Source organism: Syngnathus acus, chromosome 19 (genome assembly GCF_901709675.1).
Source record: "Syngnathus acus chromosome 19, fSynAcu1.2, whole genome shotgun sequence".
NCBI classification, from domain to species: Eukaryota; Metazoa; Chordata; class Actinopteri; order Syngnathiformes; family Syngnathidae; genus Syngnathus; species Syngnathus acus.
Window position 1 is genome coordinate 7,724,046 of NC_051103.1, and position 25,067 is coordinate 7,749,112.

The 25,067-nt window shown below is 39.9% G+C and overlaps 1 protein-coding gene across 1 annotated transcript; it reads left to right on the top strand.

The window, feature by feature from the left end:
• The first annotated feature begins 2,386 nt into the window (after positions 1-2,386).
• Positions 2,387-15,255, top strand: LOC119138660 (urotensin-2 receptor). Its single transcript, XM_037278958.1, has 4 exons — positions 2,387-2,845; positions 3,242-3,966; positions 4,911-5,289; positions 14,296-15,255. The coding sequence occupies exons 2-3, from the start codon at positions 3,253-3,255 to the stop codon at positions 5,286-5,288; spliced, it is 1,092 nt and encodes a 363-aa protein (XP_037134853.1). The 5' UTR covers positions 2,387-2,845; positions 3,242-3,252; the 3' UTR covers position 5,289; positions 14,296-15,255.
• Positions 15,256-25,067: the final 9,812 nt, after the last annotated feature.

Genomic DNA, 25,067 nt, shown 5'->3' on the forward strand with positions numbered 1-25,067 from the left:
AGAACCTCCTCGATTGATTCTGTGCCTCTTGCACTTTGGGACATCGTGAGTGGCTTGAGTAGAATCACTCACATTTCAGAAGCGAAGAGCCTCGTCCGTCGTTAAAGTGTGACATCGAGCCTCGGGTTGTGATTATTAAGCTTAGAGTCAGAGATACTACTTTTTGGCTATTCTATACAGCTCTATTAATTAAATCAATTGTAATAATTAATTTTCATAATGAATTGTGATAATTATTACAAATGTATACCTGAGTTTTTAGGTCAAACACTAAAAAAAAAAAAAGGTGGGCCCATTGCACTTTGGCAGGCAGACAGAAAACTGATATCGGTAAACAGTATGTTTGCTCATTATTTATTTACACGTTCATAATTTATCTCTTAGGATGGAACATTTCCATCAAAACAACTAAAGTCCAATCATTTTTTTCCATCCCTTTATGTTTGAATACAACAGCAGGTAAACAAGAGGTTTGCTGTTATCTTCAATAGGAAGTTACAAAGCGCAAATAAAGCGTATTTATGACAGATTACAAATCAAGAAGAAATATTTTGGGTTGACTTAAAATATTATCAACGACGAATTGCGCTTCACTTTGGAAGTTGGAAACCCGAGCTGCTGGGATGATGTTGTGTGTGACTCTTATACTGCAGACGCACATTTACTGCATGTGGTCAGAACTCCTGCAGGACGTATTCCATTAAAACCACAAATGTACCAGGGGACAGCATGTTCCCAGACAGCACCATGAAAAAATGGGCCAAATGTGCATTGCCTGCTGTGGTTTGGCTAGACCCGCTGATCCATAAACATACTGGACATGTATTTTGGTCTGGTCTCAATGCAGTCATTTTAAAAATGCATTAATTTCATTTTATTCACATCTTCCCTTCACCATTTACATAATTGTGCCCCTCACAGAATGTACAAAATTAAATCATCTGCAAAATGGCAGACTCAATCCTGGGTGACATTTGCATTGATGCCACACATTAATTATTGCACACCCAGACTGACTTGTTTTGGCTTCCTTCCACCTGGGAGATTTCTTAAAAATAATTCTACTGCGTCTCTATCAGTAGCTGTTGGGCACGATTAAACAGTTCAGAGTAATATGTCGTATGAGCTATTCATTTTGAACCGTCTTTGCTATAATCTGATTTGCTGCACATTCATTTTTAACAATAAACTCAAACTGTCTCTTTCCTCCATTGAGCTGACAAACTTCCTTCTCTCTCCAGCAGAACAAATAAAATACCAGACAACTGTTGTGCCTTGCCAACGCTTTCCCCGCTTTGAAGCGAGGATGCATAATGCATGTTGCACACTCTTTATGATATCAAATGGCGGAGCGAAGCGCGTGTAGCTCGTACCCTCCAAAATGATGCACTTTTTGCCAAATTGCATTTTCCCATCGGCTCAAATGCACACTCATTTGAAAGCGCTAGAATATATTTCACTGAATCAACTGAGTACAAGTGCAAAAAAAAAAACATCATTTTTTTTAGCTGCAGGCTAAAGTAGCGAGACCACACTTTGGTTGCCATGACTAATATTTACTGGCTTCTTTTGCTGTCATTTCTTCTTATATACATTTTTTGGGCAGTTGGCAAATACTTTTTGCATGCTAAAGAATGTGGCCACAAAAATATTTGCCAACCACCAAAGGAAAGTCAACAGGATTAGCCCACTCTTTGAAAACAGATGAAATAAGTTCCTTCATGCTAGAAGAAAAGCTTTGCTAAAAGATTGCCTCCTCTACAAGCTCCGGTTTTGTCTCCAAGGAAACCAAGCAATTCAACAATTCAGGTACTGACATTTTGCGTGTGACTTTGCCATTCACTGCAGTCACACAATGGGCGGGGCTAGCATGCCTGCATTGGGTGCTGCCCAACCTCCAATTTAGGAGATATACATCTCTGCTCTTTGCTTTTCCTTCCTTTTTATCCCTTTGCAGCCAGGATGTGTTTCCTTGCTAATGAGATGTGACAAGAAGCCTCCCAGCATCATGCACACTTGACGCGGCAGTGATCAATTACTGATGTAAAAAAGTCACGAGCAATTCCTCACTTGTCATGCTAGCTAGGTCTACCCAAGCTTTGGTCACCTCTCCATCCATATGACATGTTCATGGATGCCATTGTTGAAGTGTCTACTGTCTTTGGAGTGGGCATTTATTTTTATCTTTGCCATCTCGGGTCACAGTGTGATACATTGGTGTGGAAATGCGCAAGGGTTAGAGAGAGAAGGCATTTCCTGCATACCTCACCATTGGCCGATCTTCTCTGCCGTCTTTTTTTTTATCGTAATAGAGCCTCACTTGCTCTCCCCTCCCTCCTTCCCTCCCTCGCTGCCTCTCTACCTCACTCTCACTCACCCACCCACCCACACACACAATCACACACACTCGCTGATTCCCCGAGACGAGTGGAAGCTTAAATGCGATCGTCATTTCTCTGTCATCTCCAGATCATTCAACATGTTATTTTTCTGAAAATCTTGGATATTTTTTTCCTTCGCTCCTTCCACATCCCAACTTTGCTGGAAAGCTGAATCGATGCAACAGAAGTTGTGAGACTGATCTAAAACGGCACCTTGAAGACCATTAAGAGATTTTCATCACTGGATCATTTGCTTTGTGTTCAACTAGTCAAGTGGATAAAAAAAAAAAAAATATTCCAGTCACCTTTTTGTTTCACGTCATGGAAACCTTGTAAACGCTGCTTTTATGGAGTGTGAAATTTTGGATGCATGAGCCAAGTTTGGAAGGAAAAAGTCAGACAAAAGCATGGCTGATGGAACAGCTGCAACGTGCTGAAGGCTTCTTTCAAACAAGACAACACAGGTACCAACTTGCATGGCCATTTGATTACACTTGAAAAGGGCAGACTTGCGTAAATGAATTAAAACAATAACACCAAAGCACTACAATTAAGCAACAACTTGTTTTAAGCACCCCTGGCACAAGCCCTAAGCTATTTTCAGAGCTGCTTTAGAAGCCTCAAGAGCGTATGCTTTCCTCATAATGGCCGTTGTCCAAGGTTACTCTCCGCATGTCTACAAGCAGGAGGGCGTACTTCACATTATTGAAAAGAATGACTGCGACTAGACTACGAGTCACTCAAAGAGCCAAGTCACTCAAAGAAATGTTCAGTGTCAGAATATTCAGGGGCCAGAGTTCAACCCGATCGAGGATGCTTTTTTTAATCACTGACGAAAACTCCTCTTATTTCGGTTCTAGTATCTTCAGAAATGACCACGGTGTCCATGGAGCCCGTTGGAGTCCTGGTGGAGAGGAGCACCAATGTCACCGAGCCCCCTCAGAGTGCTCATGAGGACCCGGCGGCCACCTTCACCATTGGCACGATTCTCTCCATTATGTTTCTCGTGGGAGTCTTGGGAAACATCTACACCCTGGTGGTGATGTGCCATTCCATGCGGAGCGCAGCTTCAATGTACATTTATATCATCAACCTGGCTTTGGCAGATCTCATGTATCTTCTCACCATCCCGTTTGTGGTGTGTACGCACTTCCTGAAGCGCTGGTACTTTGGGGACGTGGGTTGTCGGATCCTGATCAGCATGGACTTCCTGACCATGCACGCCAGTATCTTCACACTGACTATCATGAGTACGGAGCGCTACTTTGCGGTGCTCAGACCGTTGGATACGGTCAAACGCTCCAAAAAGTATCGCAAAGCCATCGCGCTACTGGTTTGGGGCGCGTCTCTTATCCTCACCTTACCCATGATTGTAAGCATTCAGTTAATGAAGGTGGGCAACAAGGCTATGTGTCTTCCCACCTTGTCATCCCTGTCCTATAAGATTTACATCACCTTCCTTTTTTGCACGAGCATTGTCGCCCCCGGACTGATCATTGGCTACCTTTACATCCAACTTGCTCGGACTTACTGGGTTTCACAAACGGTGACCTTCAAAACCACCAATAAGCTTCCCAACCTGAAGGTCAGTGGATATCTCTTACAATATATAACTTCTCAAAACACCTTTTGTTTTGTTTTAGGAATACGGCTATGGGGACTCAGTCAGCTAAAAAACCAAAAACCACACACCTTGTTTTCCTGCCCCCCCTTCTTGATCACATGACTAAGATTGAATATGAATTGATCTGTTTGCTCTTTCTCACCAACACATTGGCAACAGACGTCACTGTCAATGGACTGGTATCAAGTGCACACATGATAAGAGCACACAAAAGAGCACATACGGCACGTAGCAGGAAGCCATCTGAGTGACCGTGATGAGGCATTCAGCTTCACAATTACGATCTAGAATTAGGAAAGGCATTTGGGCAGTGGCCAAATGGCAGAGAGGTCACACCCATTGCCATCATCGTTCATCCAGATAAATATGACAACAGCGATGAAGTTATGACATTTTTTTGCCATACGAGTGTTATTCAAAAAGAAAATAGGTCGCTTCTCAGAGAAGGCTGTTATTTTTGTTCAAATGCTTGATCAGTTCCATTAAAGTGGCTTATTCAAGCAGATGAAAGGTGAAATCAGTTTTGCAACGGCATCATAGCAAGGCCAGGATCATCTTTGCATTTATCCTGCTCATCTAATAACAGATGATAAGGATTTGTATTTTCATTGGCTATATTTTGTCCCTTTCAAGGTGACTCAACTCCACAAAGTGTTGATATTCTCACAGACAGTCGCAACTTGGCCTATTTAGAGAGGGGCGATTTGCGCTGTGGGTGTGAACACAGCTGACTTGATCCACAGCCAGTATGTTTATAAGGAGCTGCAAGTAGGCAGATGATAAAGTTCACTCAAGTTGATCTTTGCACATTGTCATATTTATGAAGGAAATCTATTGCCATCCACCACACATGACAGAAGAGCTTCGATTGCTGACATATTCTCTCTGGTTTATCTCCTCCAAAGGTTCTCTACTTGATTTTCACCATCGTGCTCCTCTTTTGGGCATGTTTCTTGCCTTTTTGGATATGGCAACTCCTGGGTCAGTACCATCCGTCACTGCCCCTGTCCTCCACGGCCAAGCGCAACATCAATTACCTGACGACATGTCTGACGTACTCCAACAGCTGCATCAACCCATTCCTATACACACTGCTCACCAAGAACTACAAGGAGTATTTGAGGAAGCACAACCGCTCGTGGTCAGCCGGGAGTTTTTTTGACAGGAGAGGCCGTACGCAGCGCTCGCCGCGCAGGTCACCGTCCGCAAGCAGTCAGCAGTGTACGGAGAGTTTCATGCTCACGCACACGGCCTCCTTGCGTGCCCACAACAGCAGCTTGTGAGGTAGGCACATGCATGTTTTGATGACTCGTCACAAAAGTTGGAGCTGACCAACGCCGTCCAGACAGCAGATGTTGGAATTTCATCAGGGTTCCTCAAACAGTTTTTAATTTATTCAGACAGTTTTTTCTTTCCTTTTTTGGAGGAAGGGAAACATTTAGTCTGTGTCAATGTGGGTATTTTATGAAAGGTCAGCAGACACATCATTCTGCATTCCCTCTCACACAAACAACAAATACTAATTTCAGATGTCCCTTGCAAATGTTTTCTTCAGAGGAAATTGAGAGATTTATTGTTGTGTGATGAAGTGGAATGTGGGCAGATATAGGCATTCATTTCCTATCGCGATTGTCCTCATTCATGCTGCAGGCCAGCTGACTTTGAGCAAGTGGCCAGGGTACATCCTGGACTGGTTGTCAGCCAAATAAAGGACACTCCCTCACAAACATGCATTGCCACTCACATTTCCATTATTTTGTTCACCATCTCAGCTCTACAGATGAATCGCTTGTCATGCAACATTTTGAGTAGAGGTCAAAACATTCATCATGGCTTACCTGGTGTCGGTCACTTGAGGGTTGCAATACGAGCCCAAAGGCAGTTGCGATGCTGATTTCAGTAGACAGCAGTACTGGTTGATATGTAAATAAAGAACAAAAAAATACATGAATAAATAAATGCACAATTCATTATTATTTATTATTACATTTTTCTTCTTAATTGTGATTACATGACATTTTCTTGCAAATTCTTATTTAATAACATCCAAGAATGCGAAAGTGTTACATCAAGTTAATAAAAGATTTTAGGATGGTGTCTGTTCAAGTCGACAAGACAAAAATTGATTTCTTTGTGTGAACTTTACAACCCCGCAATGAAAATATTGACCCATTATTGTATTATGCAGAAATACAGAGCTGACATAAAACATTTACTATAAAAGCAAAGTTTCACACTGACATTTTATTCATTTATTTATTTTCTTATCAACAAAAAGAAACGGTCTCCCGGGAAACACTGGCAGCCTTTGAAAAATACATGTGGCAATAAATTGCCTTTTCAGCAGCCACTCATTTGCGACCAGTCGGTGGTAACATCTATCCCTTTTGGAAAACGACTACAAACTCTGTTTTGTTGTTCCGTCTGGGTTTCCTTTGATTAGTTTATTGTGAGTCTCAAGAGTGCAGCGGTTTTACTGCAGAATTCTCAAGTGCACCATAAAGGTTCTTCGACAAAATATCGCAGGTTAAAACCATGAATCCTCACAGTGACAGATCCCTGGCTGCCAATTGCAAAGTGCCTCCAAGTCATAATGACGCTTGATGGTATCATGATTACAACAACAAAAGGCAGGAAAAGGCCAGCGGACTCAGGAAACGGCAGGCATAAAGCATTGGGCAGCGAGCGGCATGCTTTCTACTTTTCTACTTTGAATGGGTTGTTGAATATTCACTACGGCTACAGTTGAATCTGTTTTGCACTTCACTCTGGAATATCCCTCTCAAGTGACCAAGATTAGCATTAAAAGGCCAATAATCATTGATGAAGACAATAGTTTAGGGCACTATTAAAATGCTGTCTCAGCAACAATAGCAAGGCCATCCATATTTAATACGGGGAAGTGTCAGGGGGGAAAAATGAGCAGCAGAATGAGCAATTAGACATGAAAACGTGTTTTGCAACAGTGATTCATGGCTCCACTTTGCAAGTTCTCCGTACATGGTTGCATGGGCATTTCGGAGCGGGCGTCTTCCTTTCGTGGCAGACAAGGGAAGGAGATGGACAATGTAAGGAAGGGGAAATTGAAAAAAAGAGCCATGACGATATTTGATGTACCTTTTGAAGTACAGTTAGGCGCCAATGTGCCAATATGTCGGCCGCACTCATCTTATTCTTCTACACGCGCACATTTTTACAATAAAGGAAAAGATCTCGACATGATTCTTTGAAAGCTGCGGACACATTCAAGCAATCCTCAATCCGTGACGAGCATGTTAAAGAATAAATGAGGAATTTAACAGGTTGCCATTTTCTTGTCTCAGTCGTAAGTGAGAAACATAATAGCAGTGGGACGCGTGTCTTGTAACACACTTAATTAAAGGTCTGACAGACTAAATGAGAGGTCATCTCTTTAAAGGTCTTCTGGTCACGCAGACAATAACTCATTTCTGCTAGCATGTTTATGAAAGACTTGCTGATCTTACAAGATGATTATAGTGACTTGACCCACAAACGGTAATTAATGTTCTCTTGCCAATGTGATAGGATTTTTTTTTTCTTCCTGTGAATGTAGTGAAGAGGCTGTAGTCTCTTGAAAAATGTCCAATTTAATTTGTTCTTCAGAAGATCTCATGCCTATTCATATATACATTGAAAGTAAGTGGGAACTTAGTAATTGGTTGAAATAGCTAACCAATGGTGGCTTCAAATGGGCTCCACATTATTTATATCCGGTGTATAGTGTTAAGGACTCTCCATACATATGTAAATATCCCTACCTCCTTTTATTTTTCGCGTGTTTCCTCTCTTTGTTTTATGATAATATAGTGTACAATAGCTACAGCTGCCAGGACAATCAGGTTGTTGTTTGTGGTTCAGTAAAAAAAAAAAAATGCTGGGCGGTATGTGCAACAACAGGTTAAAACGTGCGTTCTAAAGATTATCAAGCTGCTGGTCCTCATAGGCCATTGGTGTCAAACCCAAGGTCCGGGGGCAAAGATATAGCCCGTCGCATCATTTAATGTAGCCCGGAAAAAAGAAGAAACATCGACTTCATGTTAACTTGAATTAAAATTGCAAATTGTCTCCAGTTTAAAAAAATAGAGATATTGCTAGCAATTGTTGTTAGAGATGAGTTGAAGAGATGTTCTCCTTTTGCCTCATACCAAAATGCATCCGATGTTCCTCGGTGCCTTGACAGATTTTGAAACCCCCTACGGATGGACTAATAAAATAGTAAGACAATCCAAGTAAGAGCGTGCAACCAGACCGAGCGTTCTTGACTGCTGTTGCATCAATGCTGGGAGAAAACAAATGATGCTAGGGGATTGCAAAAGTGATGTCGGTGCCACGTCATCTTCTTAAGGCAATATAAACCAAAAAATGTCATTTATTTTTGGGAATTTTTTTGTCATCTAATAATGTCAATTATTTCTAGAGGATGACAAACCACCGTTAAGACGGAATGTTCAGGTGTGAAGTGTTTTAAGAACCCTTAAAGAGAATTTCTGGCCTCTTTCATCACGTGTCATCACCTGCTTGCAGAAGCGGCGAGATGAGCCGTGAAGATTGTCAGTGCAGTGCTGTCGCTCATCCTGATGGATATTTTCTCCCACTGTGCAAGTGCAGAGGCATCACTTTTTGCATTGAGGTTAGCCGAGATGGATGCTGACCTTGTAAAAATGAATAATATCACTTTTATAGAAGCACTCCCCCCCCCGACGGCTGTCTCGTACGTCATCACTCTGTACCTGGCGCCTTAAAGCCCAATCTGTGGGACATTTCTTCACCCCCACCTTTCAAAATAGCAAACGTTGCGAAATGTTTGCATTTGATCAGAGCTCATTATCATCATGTACATACAAGCGAAGATGCTGCTGACAAGCTAACCGACGGAATTCTCATGAATATTTCAAGTCTTGCATTGGGACATGCAAGGAGAGGATTCTATATATTAGTACCGTAATTTTCGGACTATAAGTCGCACCGGAGTATAAGTCGCACCAGCCATAAAATGCCCAAAAAAGTGAAAAAAAACATATATGTATATAAGTCGCTCCTGAGTATAAGTCGCCCCCCCACCCAAACTATGAAAAAAACCGCGACTTATAGTCCGAAAATTACGGTATTCAAAGTAGTCACAAAAGTCTCTTTCCATTCATGTTGTGCATTGCATTTCATAGTCAGGTTCAAAAGATAAGTCCAAGTTCTATTTGGGGGAGTAATAATCACTACAAGAGGAAAAATGCAGAGTAAGATGTACATGGAGCTGTATAAAAATGAGAAGTCTTTCTGTGAATATTAGTAGCTTGTTTTTTTTGCATGCAAGTGCACTCCAGTTCTGCCTAAAGTGCTTTAATTGCGTATGGCACAGACGAGATGAGATAATGGCTGTTATCCATTGAGAAGTGCCATTTATCATTTTTTTCGTCCATGTCCATTAACAGTTGTTAATTGTAGGAGCTGTCTTTTTTTTTTTAATATTATAAAATGGCCGTTTTTTTTATTTTTTTCCATTTTTTTTTTTTACAGATCTTGTTTTCAAAAGTATCTTTCTTCCATAAAAATCTTGCATCTTGTGTGCTCACAGAAAAGTCAAGCAGGCAAGTTGATATCCTGGTTGCCCTTGTAATGATAGAACATGAGTATCATCCATCACTGTAAATCACAAGGCCTTCAAATTTGTATTTGTGTCTGTTTGCTGAAAGATGCTCACTCTTTGGGTTTAATCTGAGCCAATAAATCAAAATCCTCCACCAGCACCATCAATCTAAAAAGAGTTTCTCTCACAAAAGAGTGCGCTCATGCTCTCTCTTGTTCTTTCCTGAGACAACCTTCACAATATGAACATAAATATCAATATTTTCTTCAGCGCTTCAATCAAAAATCACTATTGTATTTCTTAAAAAAAGACTTTTTTCCTCCGCTTCAGTGGAAGTAAAACCAGCCTGAGGATATTTTTGACATTGGATGGCTCCGGAAAGTTTGTGTGAACAAATGTGTCTTTCCACTTTTGGCGTGAAGTGATTTCAAAAGCAAGCGATCAATAAAGCATGAGCCCAATTCCAAAACGGCGGTTTGTAAAACTTTGAAGTTCGTAAAACACTCACACGAACTGCCGAACGTAAGGCATGAAGTCGGAACGCAAAGACATTTGACATTGGAGTGGCGACAAGGATAAACAAGAAATGTTGCCTGTCTTTAAATAAACGCTGTGACTATGGTTCTCACAGATCATTTATATTATGTGACCACTTTGACCACGTTATTAATTAGCGTGCTCATACAAATAGAATCCTCTCAAGGGACAGATTATGCACTTGTATACATTCCAAATCCGCCCCCCTAATGTGAATCAGAAATCCCAAATGCTTTAGGGCTAATCTAAAATCCCACTGGCTCACTATCATAAACGAGGATTTTTTTATGATGATTATTATTCTTAACATAATGAGCCAGAATGATGTCACTGAGTATTATTAGTCTGTAGAATGTCAAAATTAATATCAATTAAAATAATGCAAGGTGAATTGTGAGTTTCTTATTTTTTCACGTATATTTGAAATCCAAAACTGATTTTTTGATTGAAATCATTTTGTTACATCCCTAATATGTATTGATATATTCAGCTGGGTCCCTCTGATGCTGATCTTTGTTCTCTCTGTCGTATTCTTCCAACCTACCTACCTACCAACCAATCAACCATAAACAGAATAAGTAACTTAATTGCTAATTGAAAGCACAGCGTGTGTCTCGACCTGCTGAGGCTGCACAGCCTTTCAATGTCAATAGCCACTGAAATTAAGTTATTATGTTGTCAGATTAGAGAATCAACTCGCTGACATTGGAGATTAGTGTAAATCCTGATACCAACACCCAAAATGAACCGCTGGGTAAATCCCTTAACACCTCTAGCAAACACAGTGGATTGAATTTGACGTGATGACATTTCATAAACATCTTGCCGATTTTTATAAAAGAAAGTAAATGTGCAAAGGGTGGACAAATGTCACTGGGAGATGCTTGAGGGAGCTGACAGATGTTAACAGTTAACACATTCTGAGTTTATTATTTTTGAAACTGAAGACGGAGAGTAGCCAGATGTTGTTGTTTTTTTGCTCTCTGCAGTGAGCTTTTAAGACACAAAATATCTTTTTCAAACCACACAAAGGGAGCTATTTTCACACCTGGCGCAGGTCTAACGCTAAAAGCCATCATGGTTAATATTTGGAGAAATCTCGATTGAATGGCTAAAAAATTCATAATGGCGTTAGAATGCTAACAACTGTTTCATTCATTTTCTTTTCCTGCTTTCAAAACGGTGAACTTTATAAAGTGGTTTAATCGAGCAGGCGGTGGAAAAAAAATCTTCAGCCTTGGACTACTTTAAAACTTCATCAAGTAACTTCACGAAGCCAACCAAAACAGCTTACATAACGTCTAGCGACGGCTCTAGTCTTTAATTAGACTTTAGTTTCTAATTTATGTCGGCTGGGATTCATTTGTGTCCCTGAAGAGGATAAGCCATAGAAAAGAATGCAAAATTCAGTGACTTTTCAAAATGTTCTATTCAAACTTCTGTAAATATGACATATTTTGATGTCATGGCTCAATGCCTATCTTAAACCATACAATTGAATGTGACTATTTTTCCTAAAAAAGCTGGTGATACATTTTGTCACTATTTTCTATTCTCCAAATGCACAAATTATTTTGGTGTGGACAGATATGATGATATATGAATGCTTTCATTGTTTCCTGATGACCAAGTCATCATTGTACATTTAAAAATGCCTCGTAACTTGGCCCACCAAACAGGAAAAGCACTCTTCTTGCCTGGCTTCACTTTAAGGGTTTATTAAATCTGAAGCACTTTTTTTCAATTATCCCGTGAAAAAGAAACGAAAAGCCGAGGATCAATGGCCTGAAACTACACAAGACGTACCAGAAAGGAAGAAAAAAAAATGCTCATCTTCTTTCTTACGACTTCTGATTCAGCCAGAGGACGAAGCGGCCGAGAAATTTAAAACTACACTGGTGGACGGTGATGAATCAGAATCAGTTGACGTGGCTGAGTGGATGGCCACCGCTGCGGCGGTCACAAATGAAAAAGCCTGCAAATTTCTTTCAATCCCTTCCAACACTGGACTCTGTGCAAGACTATTCTTATTTATAGAAGACAGAAACAGACTTGCTCCCTTTTCTACTCTATTGAAATAGTTGTCAGATCTGCATTTAAGGCAACCAATTCAATTATTTCCTTGTGTCACATGATCTCTGATTTCTGTCCCTAATGCGACTTATTTTCCAAAGATGATGGCTTTTGTGTGTGAAAAGAGATCAGGAGAACCACGGAGGGTCAATACGCTTTACAAAGCATGAATGGTGCAGCCGCTGTATCGAGTTTGTCTTTAGTCTGCAGTTCTATCGCATTTAATCCTGGAAATTAGGATTCTTTTGTTCAAGATCAATAGGTCTCTCCGAGTAATCGCTGCCATCTCGCAAATCTCGTTCACGCTTGATTGCTTTTAGTCAGGTGAAATTTGACATGTGGACATACATAAACATTGCCCTACGTTGTCGGCCTCCACCTTGACATAAATAGCCAACGGCATCGTGCGAGCGCAGTTGCAGAGGAGTCACAAGTGTACAAGCCAAGTGATAGTTCACAGAAAAAGATTGTGCATTCCATGTTATCTGTTATAGAGGTTAAATATGACACGATGGGCGGACTGTGAGATTTATGTACGCGTTGTTGCAAGATAGCAATCTCTCATACAAGGTTGTTAAAAGGTCAAGGGCTGCTGTTGGATATTCCATTTCAGACATGCGACGGCATAATCTCTCTTTTAAAACACTCCGTGGCCGACTGCTTGACTTTGTAAAAATCCACAAGAACCCACACGGAGAGGGAAAGTTGGCAGTCTTAGCAGTTAGCATGGCAATGCAAACATCCTTCGTGACACTTCCCAAATAATTGTTTGAATAGGAATATGTATTGCTTTGTGCCAAACTATCTTTTGCTTTTGTCTTTGCACAACATTCATATCTGCAGTTAGAGTTTGTGAAATCACTGTATGACCTCAAGTGTTCATCACGAAGCGATAAACAACCCCACAGTTCCTGACACCCCCCCCACCCCCTTTGTCGACACACTGAGAAGTGCTCCTAGCCTTTTATGTGTCCTCCATTACCATGCTTTTGCACATAGGGGAAAATATGCACCTCATTGGATGATGCTGCCATGTAGGTGATAACTGGGCCATTTGACTATCACTGCTGAGAGAGGAGAGTGGCGCATGTGAAAAGTGGGAGTGGTTGTGAAGGAGAGACATTAGCGCAAAGGGCACATAGCCAAGTGCACAGGTGTCAAATGAACATAGACGGCCATTGGCTGGGAGAAGTTGTGATTCCTATTTTCTGCCGCCGGCTATTCAAGTGCCACTCAATTGCTAAGTAGAGAGGGACAAGGAGGACAACCGCTAACTTAAGCCACCCCGACCTCCACGTGACCCTTAAGTGTTTTGGAAAGGAGAGGCGGATCAACACATTGTATCAGCCATGTAGCTATTCTGTTCAGGCAAACTGAAATCGATTGTCATTAAGCAAATGGTTGAATCGTAAATCAAAGTTATGCACAGCTTGTTTGGTTACCGTGGAGATAAAAAAGCTCAAACAAGTCCAGCAGTGTTAGATCACAAGTTTAAATATATCGAGCAGCAATGAAAAGGTAGTACAAGAGGCATGTGCGCTTGTTTGCCAATACTTATATTTTGGATTTTGTTGCTCTGATAAACTAAACAGACACATGTCAGGTTCTACCAAATAAGACCCTACTAAACTATTTTGGGGATTATATTAATACACGTCTACCAGTGTCAGCCTGAATGTTCCATGCTCTGCTTTGTCATTCTGCTCCACCTCCAATGTATTCTATTTTTAGTGCTAGTGCGAGTCTAAAATCTTATCAGAATGTCAAACATTGCAATTAGAACATAATAGCACGTTGATGTAATGGTGATTTATCACGTCATGATTTTCATCCGTGCCACAAAAACAGAGAGATACATCTCGTCCGATGTGCTGTGACACAAATCAATGCTCCTGCACGATTAGCTCCCTCTTTCTTTAGCCTACAGGACTCCTCGTAGATATGAATGTGCGCATTGTGTTGGGAGTATCACGTTCCACATAAAGATGGGTCCATCACTTATTGTGTGGTGGGCATGATCACCGAAGCAAATTGCTGGTGTACATAAATCGACTTAATGTGTTCCCTGTGCTTGACAGATCTGACGGAAGTGTGCTGAAGGAAGAAAAAGGACCAAAGAACCACGTGGAAATGGCGTGTGATCTCTGTGAAATTGACAGGATAAAAAGAAGCGTGATAAATGTAATCGATGGGCTGAAATGATGTTTTTCGAACACACTTTCATACGTGTGCTCACGATGAACCTTTACGCTATGTATCGTCTGCTTGTTTTGCAATATGTGAGTCTGCATGAATATGTGTCCAGAAATGTGTTTAGGTTGTTAAGGCTAATGCAGTACTGTATATACTTCATTTCAACGAGCTTGTGTCTTGGCAAAATTCTGTCATGAACGCTTGCTTGAGTTTAAGCCCTGCTGATGTTAACGCTGCTAAAAATAACAATGTTCATCTGTGGAATAAATGGCGTGTTCTTGTTTTTCCTAGAATTGATATATGTATAGTTGGCTTCAGTTGCTCATGAATTGTTTATTTAAAAAAAAAAAAAAGATTTGGGCACAATGAAAAGAAAAAGAGTCAAAATGACAATACATCTGTAATGCCAGTGGAGAAAGGGAAGAAAATAATGAAGTTATAATATTATGATCATAATTGCCATCGTAAAATAAAGAGACTCTTCTTATAGTACGACAAAATATCTTGTTTTCTTGTAATTTTCCGACTGTTTGTAATATATGTTATTAGTAGTTTAGTCTTTTCAGTGTAGCCCTCTCTACCAAAGACAGAAAGGTGCATAAACTCCAATAAAACGCAACCAGCGCGTATTGTTATAAAGTAGCACAATGCAAACAAGTTCCTTTTTTTTCTTAAATATTACCATGTGATTTTTTTTTTTTTTATATATGTGTAGCTTAAATAAAGTGAAATTGCCTGAAATCTATCAAATGAAAGCACATTTAGTTTCATGCAATTGTATTTTGTTGGGAAACCCAAAAAATAAATGATGTCTGAATGTGTTTAATAAAATGATGTTGAATCTGCGTCTGTGTTTATTCTTTTTTTCATTTAATTAATTACAAGCTTTATCAATAACAAGCAACATGTAGTGTTAATGTAATATATGATTGAATTCGCTTTTAAAGTGCTTTTCTTTCAGCCTGTTCAGATTTGGTGCCAGCTTGATCACACTTTGCGTCCAAGCATCAAGCTATCGATTTACTGAGCATTAGAAGACAAGCTCGCTGTAAACATCACCATGCTCTTGTACTTCTATTTGAGGAGATTTGTGCACAAACATATAAAAACAACCGACATTGCGACACGATTAGTCATAACAGACAACCCGAGATTAAAAACCAAGGTGGTCTTCCTGACATGACTGTGAAATGTCAAGTCGGTGAGCCCTATCTATTCATGGCATAATAAATATAGTCAATTTAATGATGGCCATAAGATTTTGGTTCATGTATGCATCCTCCCAAGCGCTCACTCATCTCCAGTAAATGTCAACCCCAGTGATTCCTACTGCTTGCATAACACCTTTTGTTCACTTTTTTAAAAAAAAGTCTACGGATATAATCCTCAAGGACGGGAAAGTGAAATATTTTCAATACATGTCGTCTGCTTTATTTTCGTCAATAGCGGTTCTGTGTCATGAAAATATTCAAACTTCTCAATGGTTGACATTGAGAAAATCTTCAACGCAGAGGTAGGCTGACTGTGATTACGACTTGAAACAGAATGAGAATAAAGTAACCTGAAGTTTGTTCTGTTGTATCGAAGCAGTTGGGTTGGTCTCATTTGTCTATATACAAACACTTTGGTCCTTGATCTTGCATTGTTAACCTTTTGAAACAAACGAGCGCCTCTTCTCAAACAGACATTTCATTTTTTTTCCCCTCCCCAAATAGAATTCTTCTTGAAAATAATTTGCAGTGAATTATTATGTTGCTGTTGCTGTTGTTTGGTTTGAAATAATTCATCCATATTTATGGGGGAACAAAATGCCAATAAAACAATGGTGGGGAAAAAAACAAACTACTCTTCCCTACCTTCGCTGTGGGCTAATTAAAAGACTTGACTTACCATCTTACTCAATATAATAATCCCCGCTTCAAAAACGGCTTTAAAAAAAGATAAACATGCACTATCACAAAGAAAAAAAAAAGATTGGCAACAGTTTTCTGTTATGTCACACATTTTTCTGAGCACCTCACGTTTGTTCTGATTTCCAAGTATACAAAATAATTTGCTAAACACTGTGTCTTTTATGAAAACCATAAAACATAAGGCAACATTTGGATCATGAAAATGATTTGTGTGGCTATTCATGCTGTGACTGAGAATCAATCTCAAATCCCCCTTAGTTTTCTTCCAATCCCGAACCAACATAACTAAAAAAAAAAAAGAGAGACACTACTAGCAGAGGCAGAACTATGAAAAATTACAATCAATACAGACTGGGAGGAAGATATAGCATTTTGTGGACTGTATAGATTGTGTGCCAAGTGCTTTGTATACTTTGAAGGAAGTTCTATAAATTAGGCCCATTTACCATGTGCCCTCTGTGACAAACTAAGACCTCTATCTCCACTTTCCAGTTTGACCAGACATTCATGAAGAAAATGTTGGGAACATTCATCAAACCTATTGTGCACACAACCGTAATGTCCCCATTGTTGTTGTTTTTTCCCTTCAAAATTGAATGACACCTTTATTCATCTATCAGGTATGAAATATTGATGTGTAAGATTTGATCAATTATTCAGACTTTTTTTTTAAGGCCAGTGGAATTGTGTTTAATTGGCCAGTTCATGATGATGGAAATTGGTAACATCATTATGCTAAATTATAAATCAACAGCTATTTATGACAATAGGTGTCAAACTTGGCTTTTCCTAACGATGTTTCGCTCTTCCACTCTATGAGTGGTGAATTGGATTGCTAGCTTGGTTCAATGTAGTAAAGTAGATTTTGAATAACCTTTAGGGTTTTTAAATGAAATGAAATGTCTGCTGGCGGACATCTAAATGATGTTGTCATTACGATTCATATGAGAATTGCGCAAAAATGTGTAATTGCGTGACCTGTATTAATCGAAATCCTGCCGAGGTTCAATCACAAAACAGTGAGGCAGTCATGCAAAGCCTGCTCCACAAGGTTTAGCTGCATATATTGAAGATTGGACTTGTTGCTGTTATTTCAGACTCATCCAACAAAACCAGGTGGAACCAATTGGCCTTTTTATATACATAAAAAGCCCTTGAATTTTCCTTTGAAGTATTTATTACACCAAATAACATAACAAACAGACCACTATTGATGCCGACGTAACGGTGAAAGTCATTAAAAGTAAATGGCGTGCGTGGGGCGCCAGAGCTCACATGGCCAGTGCTTTTGATCATGATGACCGACGCTGAGCTCAAACATTGTTAGCGCTTCCCCTCAGATATTACATGCCTGTGTGGTGACATCAATATTTTTCATGACGGTAATGGTCACGGATCACAAGGCACAAATCCACAGAGGCTTAATGTAACGATTGTAATTAGTGCTCTGATGTGTGCACCACAAAATGAGCCAAACAGCTATAGCCTAAGACAAATATTAACTTGAATATATCAATGCCATGTGTTTCATCTAAAGAGACCAGGGGAGATTTGGATTTGCACCAACCGCCCGACATTTGGCATGTGGTCATTTCAATGAGTCAACATGTTTTGCCTACTGACACAATCACGAATGTTGTCTGAACTGTTTCGGCAATGTCAAGAATTTGCAGGGAGTCTGCTACATTCCATCCCACAACGGCGCAGACACCCTCATCAAATGAAGTGCCTGCCCTCATTCTTGGAAGATATTTTAAGGCCTCCTTTGACATTTGCAGAAATTAGCAGGAAGGATATTTTTGCGTAATGCATCTCAGATGTCGCCGGACTTGGCAATGCCAAAACCTTTCAAGAGTTACTTGACAGGTTCAGGACAGAAGATGGATCTCACATCCTAATGGTCCTTATTGGCTCCTTCTAGTCATTGATCACGATAATGACATTTACTTAGACTGACTGGAATCAATCAAATGGTAATGAACACATACCTACTTCACATACTAGTACATAGGCGAGAAGTGTAAATGATGGCTCCTGCACGATAATGACATTCCGTATTTGTCAAGATAAAAAAAGCTGGACTGAAAAGGGAATTAGTCCGCCATGCGGTTTCACCTTTTTAAATCGATTCTAATTTCATTCTTTTTGATTTATTACTTATTTTTATTCATGTCCACCTTTTTAAAACTAGTATTTATTGGTAATGTTGCATACTACCCTTGATTATGTCTCACTGCACAAGACTTTTTTACTCCTGTTTGATTTGATTAGGATTTCTTCCTAAAATTCCTGACAGAGCCATTGTTGTCCCCTTTAGAAAATATTTACCTTCCCCGTCCGTCACTAAAGGTGTTTATCAGTTTTCACTAAAGATGTTTATCAGTTTTCAATCTGACAGGTTAATTTACTTCAAGACCACAATTGGAAATAAGACCCATGCAAGCCAAGACGTCCACAACCCTTCCGGCTAGAATCGTAATTGTCCTTATTGGTTCAGTCAAGGTAATGGCATTGGGTCAGTAATTGGTAGAAGCCTGATTTGGGCTTCACAAAATGACTGTTGTCATCTCGTTTGATGAGGACTAATCCGCAATCAAGAAGGATTACAAACAAAGTCAAGTCAATACGATACACTCGTGTTCAAGGTGCAACAGTGGGCCCATGATGACAAGTCACCAGAATATATATATATATAAAATATTATATATAGAATACTAATAATAATGAAAATGATAATAATTCCATAATGCATATGGGTGCAAATGCAAACGTTTTTTTTAAAATCTCCACCATTATATGCAGCATAAATTGTGGATAAGAAGGCTTCATGGTCTTTGGCTTTTATTAGTAGGTTTATAGCACTCTGGCATTGCTTCACACAAATAAAGATGGATGAGCAGGGTTTGGTTCAGCTCTTTGTGTCTGCAGGGGTTACACTAAAAAGCATCTAAATCACCATCGAAATCTGATCTGCATTTTCTGCCTCTTTCTTTGGCATGCTGGCAATTTTTGCTTCAAGATAGGATGGAGCATACTAAGCAGTTCTCTCTTTTCCTATCAAAACATAAAGTATATGTTCTTTTCTTTTCTTTGAGGTCAAACCTCTCCTCAGTGGCACTGCTTGTTTACTTACTGCAGGTCCAGATGGCACCGTCGTGTACAGCCCACATGACAAAGTGTTTTATTTTACAGCTCACTCTAAGAAGCAGCAGCAGCATTGTAAAGATCCAGTAACCCGAATCCTTCACAATAGACAACATATTATGTGTTGTTTGCTCCAAAAAGTGCAAATTCCAAAAATATGCTTGAGCACTCACAACTGCGACAACTTAGTTGAATCCCAAAGGAAAGATTCCTTTCATAAAGCCTCTACAAAAGACTTAAAGCGGCACTGATCAATATTTTATACTGCCATGGTCTCTATTGGCCGGTATGAAAGAACCTAACGCCGCAGTTTTCCAAAGTCACTACAGACTGTGGTCAGTTGAACGTCTGGCTTTTGAGGTTCCCAACTTGTTTCACAGCGTGACTCCCACCAGCGGGATCAATATTCTATCCTGTCACAGCAGGCTGCTAGATCAACACACTCCCAAATGCTTCGACACTACCAAAGAGCAGGCGCACAAAATGCAATCGCATCAACTTATCGCACCGAGTCTTTCATTAAAAGCAGATCATTTCAGATAACTGTCTTAACTTGTTACAAAGAGCGCACCATCTGTCCAGCCATGTGGTGGTTGACAAATATTTTTTTTCAACACTTAAAGATGATATTGTATGCACCAGAGATCATACAAAATAAGTAGACTCCCATTTGGAGACTATTTTTCTGACCGTATTACAATTAGAAGTAATACAGATTCATTTCACCGAATGAATGGATCGTGAAATGCAGACTCTGGTGGATTGTGTGTATTGAGAAGAAGAAAAAAACAATTCACCTCAGCGGCCTCATTTCAGTTCAATTTCACGGGGTTGGTGTGTCATGAGATAGCACCGCAAGCCAGGATTCAGATTACAAAAGAAAGCATTTTTCGTTAGCTGGTTCCAAACCCATGGAGGGAAGGAACAGCAAAAGGATGAAAAAGACATTTACCTGCTTAGGGGATCAACACTGCAGATGTATCAGACAAAGAACTTTTGTTTTCTCGTCGATATTTGTTCCGTGTATTTGAAATCACTGCCTCTCACTTGAACAGACTGTATACACGGCGACTATAGATTAGCTTGCACTGGTGTCGCTAATAAATTATCCATGAATGATTCCATACCTGCGAGATGATTTATTATACGACTAAAACACACGAACCGCAGAAACGTGCCTTTAAGAAACACATACAAATCATACAAGATACAATAACTACTTTGGAGTTTCCCTCGTAAACATTATTTAAGCCTAATGACATTACGTGGGTTAATATAACTCGAATGAGTCATTTTATTTGACCTAATGAATCCTGGAGACTACGATTCATGTTTTTATTGTGATATGCCGGTAAAAACAACACTCATTCATCATCCCTTAGTGTTTTAAAGAAAAACAGTCGCCTATCGTTTCTCAACTGTTGACGTTGGAGCATTTACAAGACTGCTGCGAGAAAGGCTTGGTCTTCAGTCCCTGACTAAAACAACAGAAACTGTAAAAGCACACCAAGACAAACAATGACTTCCCTGTAAATGAGAAAAGTAATAAAACGCCGGCTTCTTTTCAGTGTTGTAAAGCCTGGCTGACAAAACAGTTATTGCTCTATTGATCCATGTATTGTATTCCCCCTGCCCACAGTGGTAATAACGTCAAGTTCTTTCGACACTTACATTTATACTATTTGTGTCCAAATAAATCGCCTCCTGCTTTCAAATGACACTCGAGACTCTTTAAATCTCACAAGTGAGACCAAAACACTTTCGTCATCCATCTATTTTCCACGGCTTGTCCTCATTTGTGAGCCCAGGGCCTTTGCTCGGTAAATTCCAAAGCCTGCGTCTGGCTCGATGTCAGCTTGGATCCATCCAGCTCATCAATTACCCACAACGGGATAAGCCATAGAAAATGGATGCATTAACACTACGTTCATTCACACATTTCACATTTAAGTGAATATTTGGGGAAGGAAGCCAGTGCGGCAAATGTTCACTGTGCCGCCCTCACATAATTAGCTTGGGTCAAACTTTTAGTGGCATCACTTATTAACAGTACACAGAGGCACTTCCACAAAAGACGAGCAATTTTAATTGACTCCACTCAACAATTATTGTCACTCTAAATGTTAATGAAGGAGAGACTGACTCCCACTTTCAAGCTACTCCTGATTCCGATCTGTAAAGAAGCTGACAATGTCAAATTGGGAAAAGCTCCGATAGAATTGCACAAAGCAATACAATAAATAGTTTCTAAGTAGCTGGAACTATTAGAGTAGCAATTGTTGACTGTAGGGAATCAAAAAAGAAATATGATAGTGTTAAAGCAATACTGTAAAAAAGATCAATATCACTTGAAGTGAAACACTTCTTTTAACATGAGGCTGTAGAGCAAGGTGCCCTCGAACCAACAACAGCTAATTGCATATTCATGTTTGGCTGCTGTCATTGGTGAAAACTATTTTGACTTCCCTTTCCTATCTATAAAACAAAACCTGGTTGAGCCAGTCGCTGTAACATGGCTCCAAGTTGGCACTGTCATTAATTAGGTTATTAGATCTCAGCCACTGTTGGAAATGCGGGTTCTTTCTATCCATTTTCCACAATATCATTTATCCTCATTAGGGTGGAGAGCAAGCTGGAGCCTCTCTAAAAAATGGCGTTTTGTCACACTATCACCAGTTTCAAGGGAGCGTGCAATTGGCATGCTGAATGCACAAATGTACGCCAGAGCGCTTGCCCGCGAATGAAATGTTCATTTCTCTACCCTAAGCTGTCTCCAAAGAGGCTTTCATCATTTCATGACTTTTCATCTGCATGCTGGTTATACGTACTTATCGCGGTCTCGACCTTCCCAAAATGCAACAAACGTTGATGCCCTGACCGTGGCAATGAGCTTTTGTTTGCTTTGATTGTACATGCTTCAAATTGAGAGGTAGAGTAAATATTTCATTGGAAAACTCGATTGAAACTGAATGGACACTTCTACTCGTTGTCCAGCACGTGATCATATAATTGCAAGAGTTACAAAAAAAGAAATACTTTCATAAATAGACTTGTTGCATACCTTTGAGCTTTGTCCAGGGACATTTTGTTTCCAATGTGCTCCATTTTTTTACCACTCTGCACTTGGATTGCCGTTTCGGGTCTTGTACTGCGTAGAATGACATCACAGACAGTCAAAACAAGTTTGTGTGTGTGGATCTGACGAGATCCGGCCCGTCAAAATCTGTAAAATGACTTTCCGAATCAATGCGGATGTTTTGCTTCACACAGTCAAGTGCTGACTCAAAAAAAAAAATCACGCTTGATTCCTTAGCATAGTTCATTTTAAAAGCCATTTCACGAAACAGAGTGAGAATTAATGTATAGGCAAAACTGTCACTCTGCATGATGAAACTCTCCATTTAATATTAATCATATTCATATATGCCTATATGAAAATAGACTGATCGAGATCATTATAATTCACAAAGCGAGGAAAAATGTTACAGGCAGTATGCGAGCTTTTCTCTTAGTGTGATCGCCAAGGGAAAAACTAATTATCTGGATTGTTCAAATGTATTGTTCGACAAATCTCTCCCGTCGAGTTTAAGGCGACACAAGTCTTAAAATATAAAACCAGTCTCAAAGTCATTTCCTCAAGTGAGGACTACAAAGCTTATCTGACTATTTGTATATGAATAGCTTGTGGCTGTAATGAACTTGAAATGAAAGGCCTAAATGAGTCACTTCTCCCAGTTGTAGTTGCTTCTGGAGGTTTTGTTCGACAGTTAATGACAAAGCTCCTTGAGGGCATGGCAATTGGAGGACCGGTCCAACGTCAAAGCACAAAACTATATAGAACTGCGGCTCTGGTATGGATCAATCTCAATGCGCCTCTCCTACAGTGAATTGGAAAAAAATGAGAGGATCCGCGTTCATTGGCTGGGAAGCGAGTCAACTGTGTTCACTCCCACAACGGCGTGATTGCCCATTTCTACCTCCCTGCATCTTGTGAAAAGCACCACTTTACCATCACAGTGTCGATTTGTTTCTATTTTTTGTTGATATTATTGCCACTCAGTCCGTGGCTCATAGTGTGAATCGAGCTGTCATCTCGCTATTGCCTAAGGCTGGGGGGAAAAAAATAAAATCAAATCCAAAATGAGCATGTTCTGTTTTTTCAGTCGGTTAAATAATCATGACAGCAGCGAGGCAAGCTTGTTCTCTCTCCCTTTGTTTGTGCTATTGAGATGATTGGAATAGAACTGGTATTGCACTGCTCATTTATGATTTCGCCGATCATATTTTATTGACATTGTCTAGACCTGCGCACTCTGTGCCCTACATTATTCACAGGATGTGGCTTCTGGATCAACTGGTGAGGCTGTCTCTTGAAATAGTATTAACATGACCTGGGATATTGTATTAAGGTGCTAAAATGACATTTCCAAGTGACAGAGTTTTGCACTTGAATAGCACCAAAGGCAGCCTGTGCAGAATGATTTGAACGGAATGTCAAATTTACCATTATCCCTGCAGGGGGAGGGCAGAGGTGCTTAAAATAAACGTGCTCCCAAGATTAGCGTTTTTTCTTTTCTTTTTTCTATCCCATTAGAAATCCCCCAGAGATGGATTAAAGATTTTAACAAACCATTTTCATACCAAAAACATAGAATTACTGTCCCTAGGAAGAAGGATGGATGAGGGATTTCAGATATTTATCCATATTTAGCATGCAATGGAATATGAGCAGCCTCTCGAAATATGAAGGGGATGTAGCTCGGAGGAAATGGCGTTAGGAAAAGTTTATACTGTATAGAGCTGAACTCTGTCAAAAATGTTTTCTTAGCATCTTTTGGTAAATATAACGATATTGAATTTTTTTAAAGACAGCAAAAGCAATACATAAACAACTTGAAATTCATGGTTTATGCACTCCTGTCCCATATGGAAAAATCGGTTATTTATGGATTGCAGAAAAGCGATTCACAATGATGCATGGATAGATAAAAATGTTGCTGAGTTGCACTACATACTCAGTAGTAATGTAGACATTTACATTTTCGCCAGCGTAGCTTCGTACTTAAAATCCAGACGGTAGGGGATAATTACTCGGCAGGTATCAAACGAAAGAGACGTATTCTTTTGATGAGTTACAAATCGGAATGTTGTCTTTTTTTTTTTATAGAGCACCTATTCAAACACAATGTCTGAATTTTACAGCAAACTCATGGGAAGCTTTCTTGAGCTGGACAAATTAATACTAGATGACTTCAAATGAAGAAATCTTATGTTAGGCTTAGGTGGAGAAAATAGGCCAAGAACTGGAAGAAAACTGGTCAAGGAGGCTTCCAAGAAGCACGGAAGGCGTTGCAGGAATTTCTAGCCAATGCAGGCCTTAGATAAGGCAAGAAAGCAAAACATATCTGGAAAAGCCAGGAACATCTGAACTTTATTTGGGTTTTATCTGCGGCACTTTAACAAGTGCCAGGTGTGTGCTGCGCTTCATTTAACAAGAGTTTGATCACTGCTTGGCCCGCTAATCTTGTCCTGTCCTCTTTGGTCCTCATAGGTTGTGTTTTTCCTGCACAGATGTGAGGGCAAATTCCAGTAGTGGACTG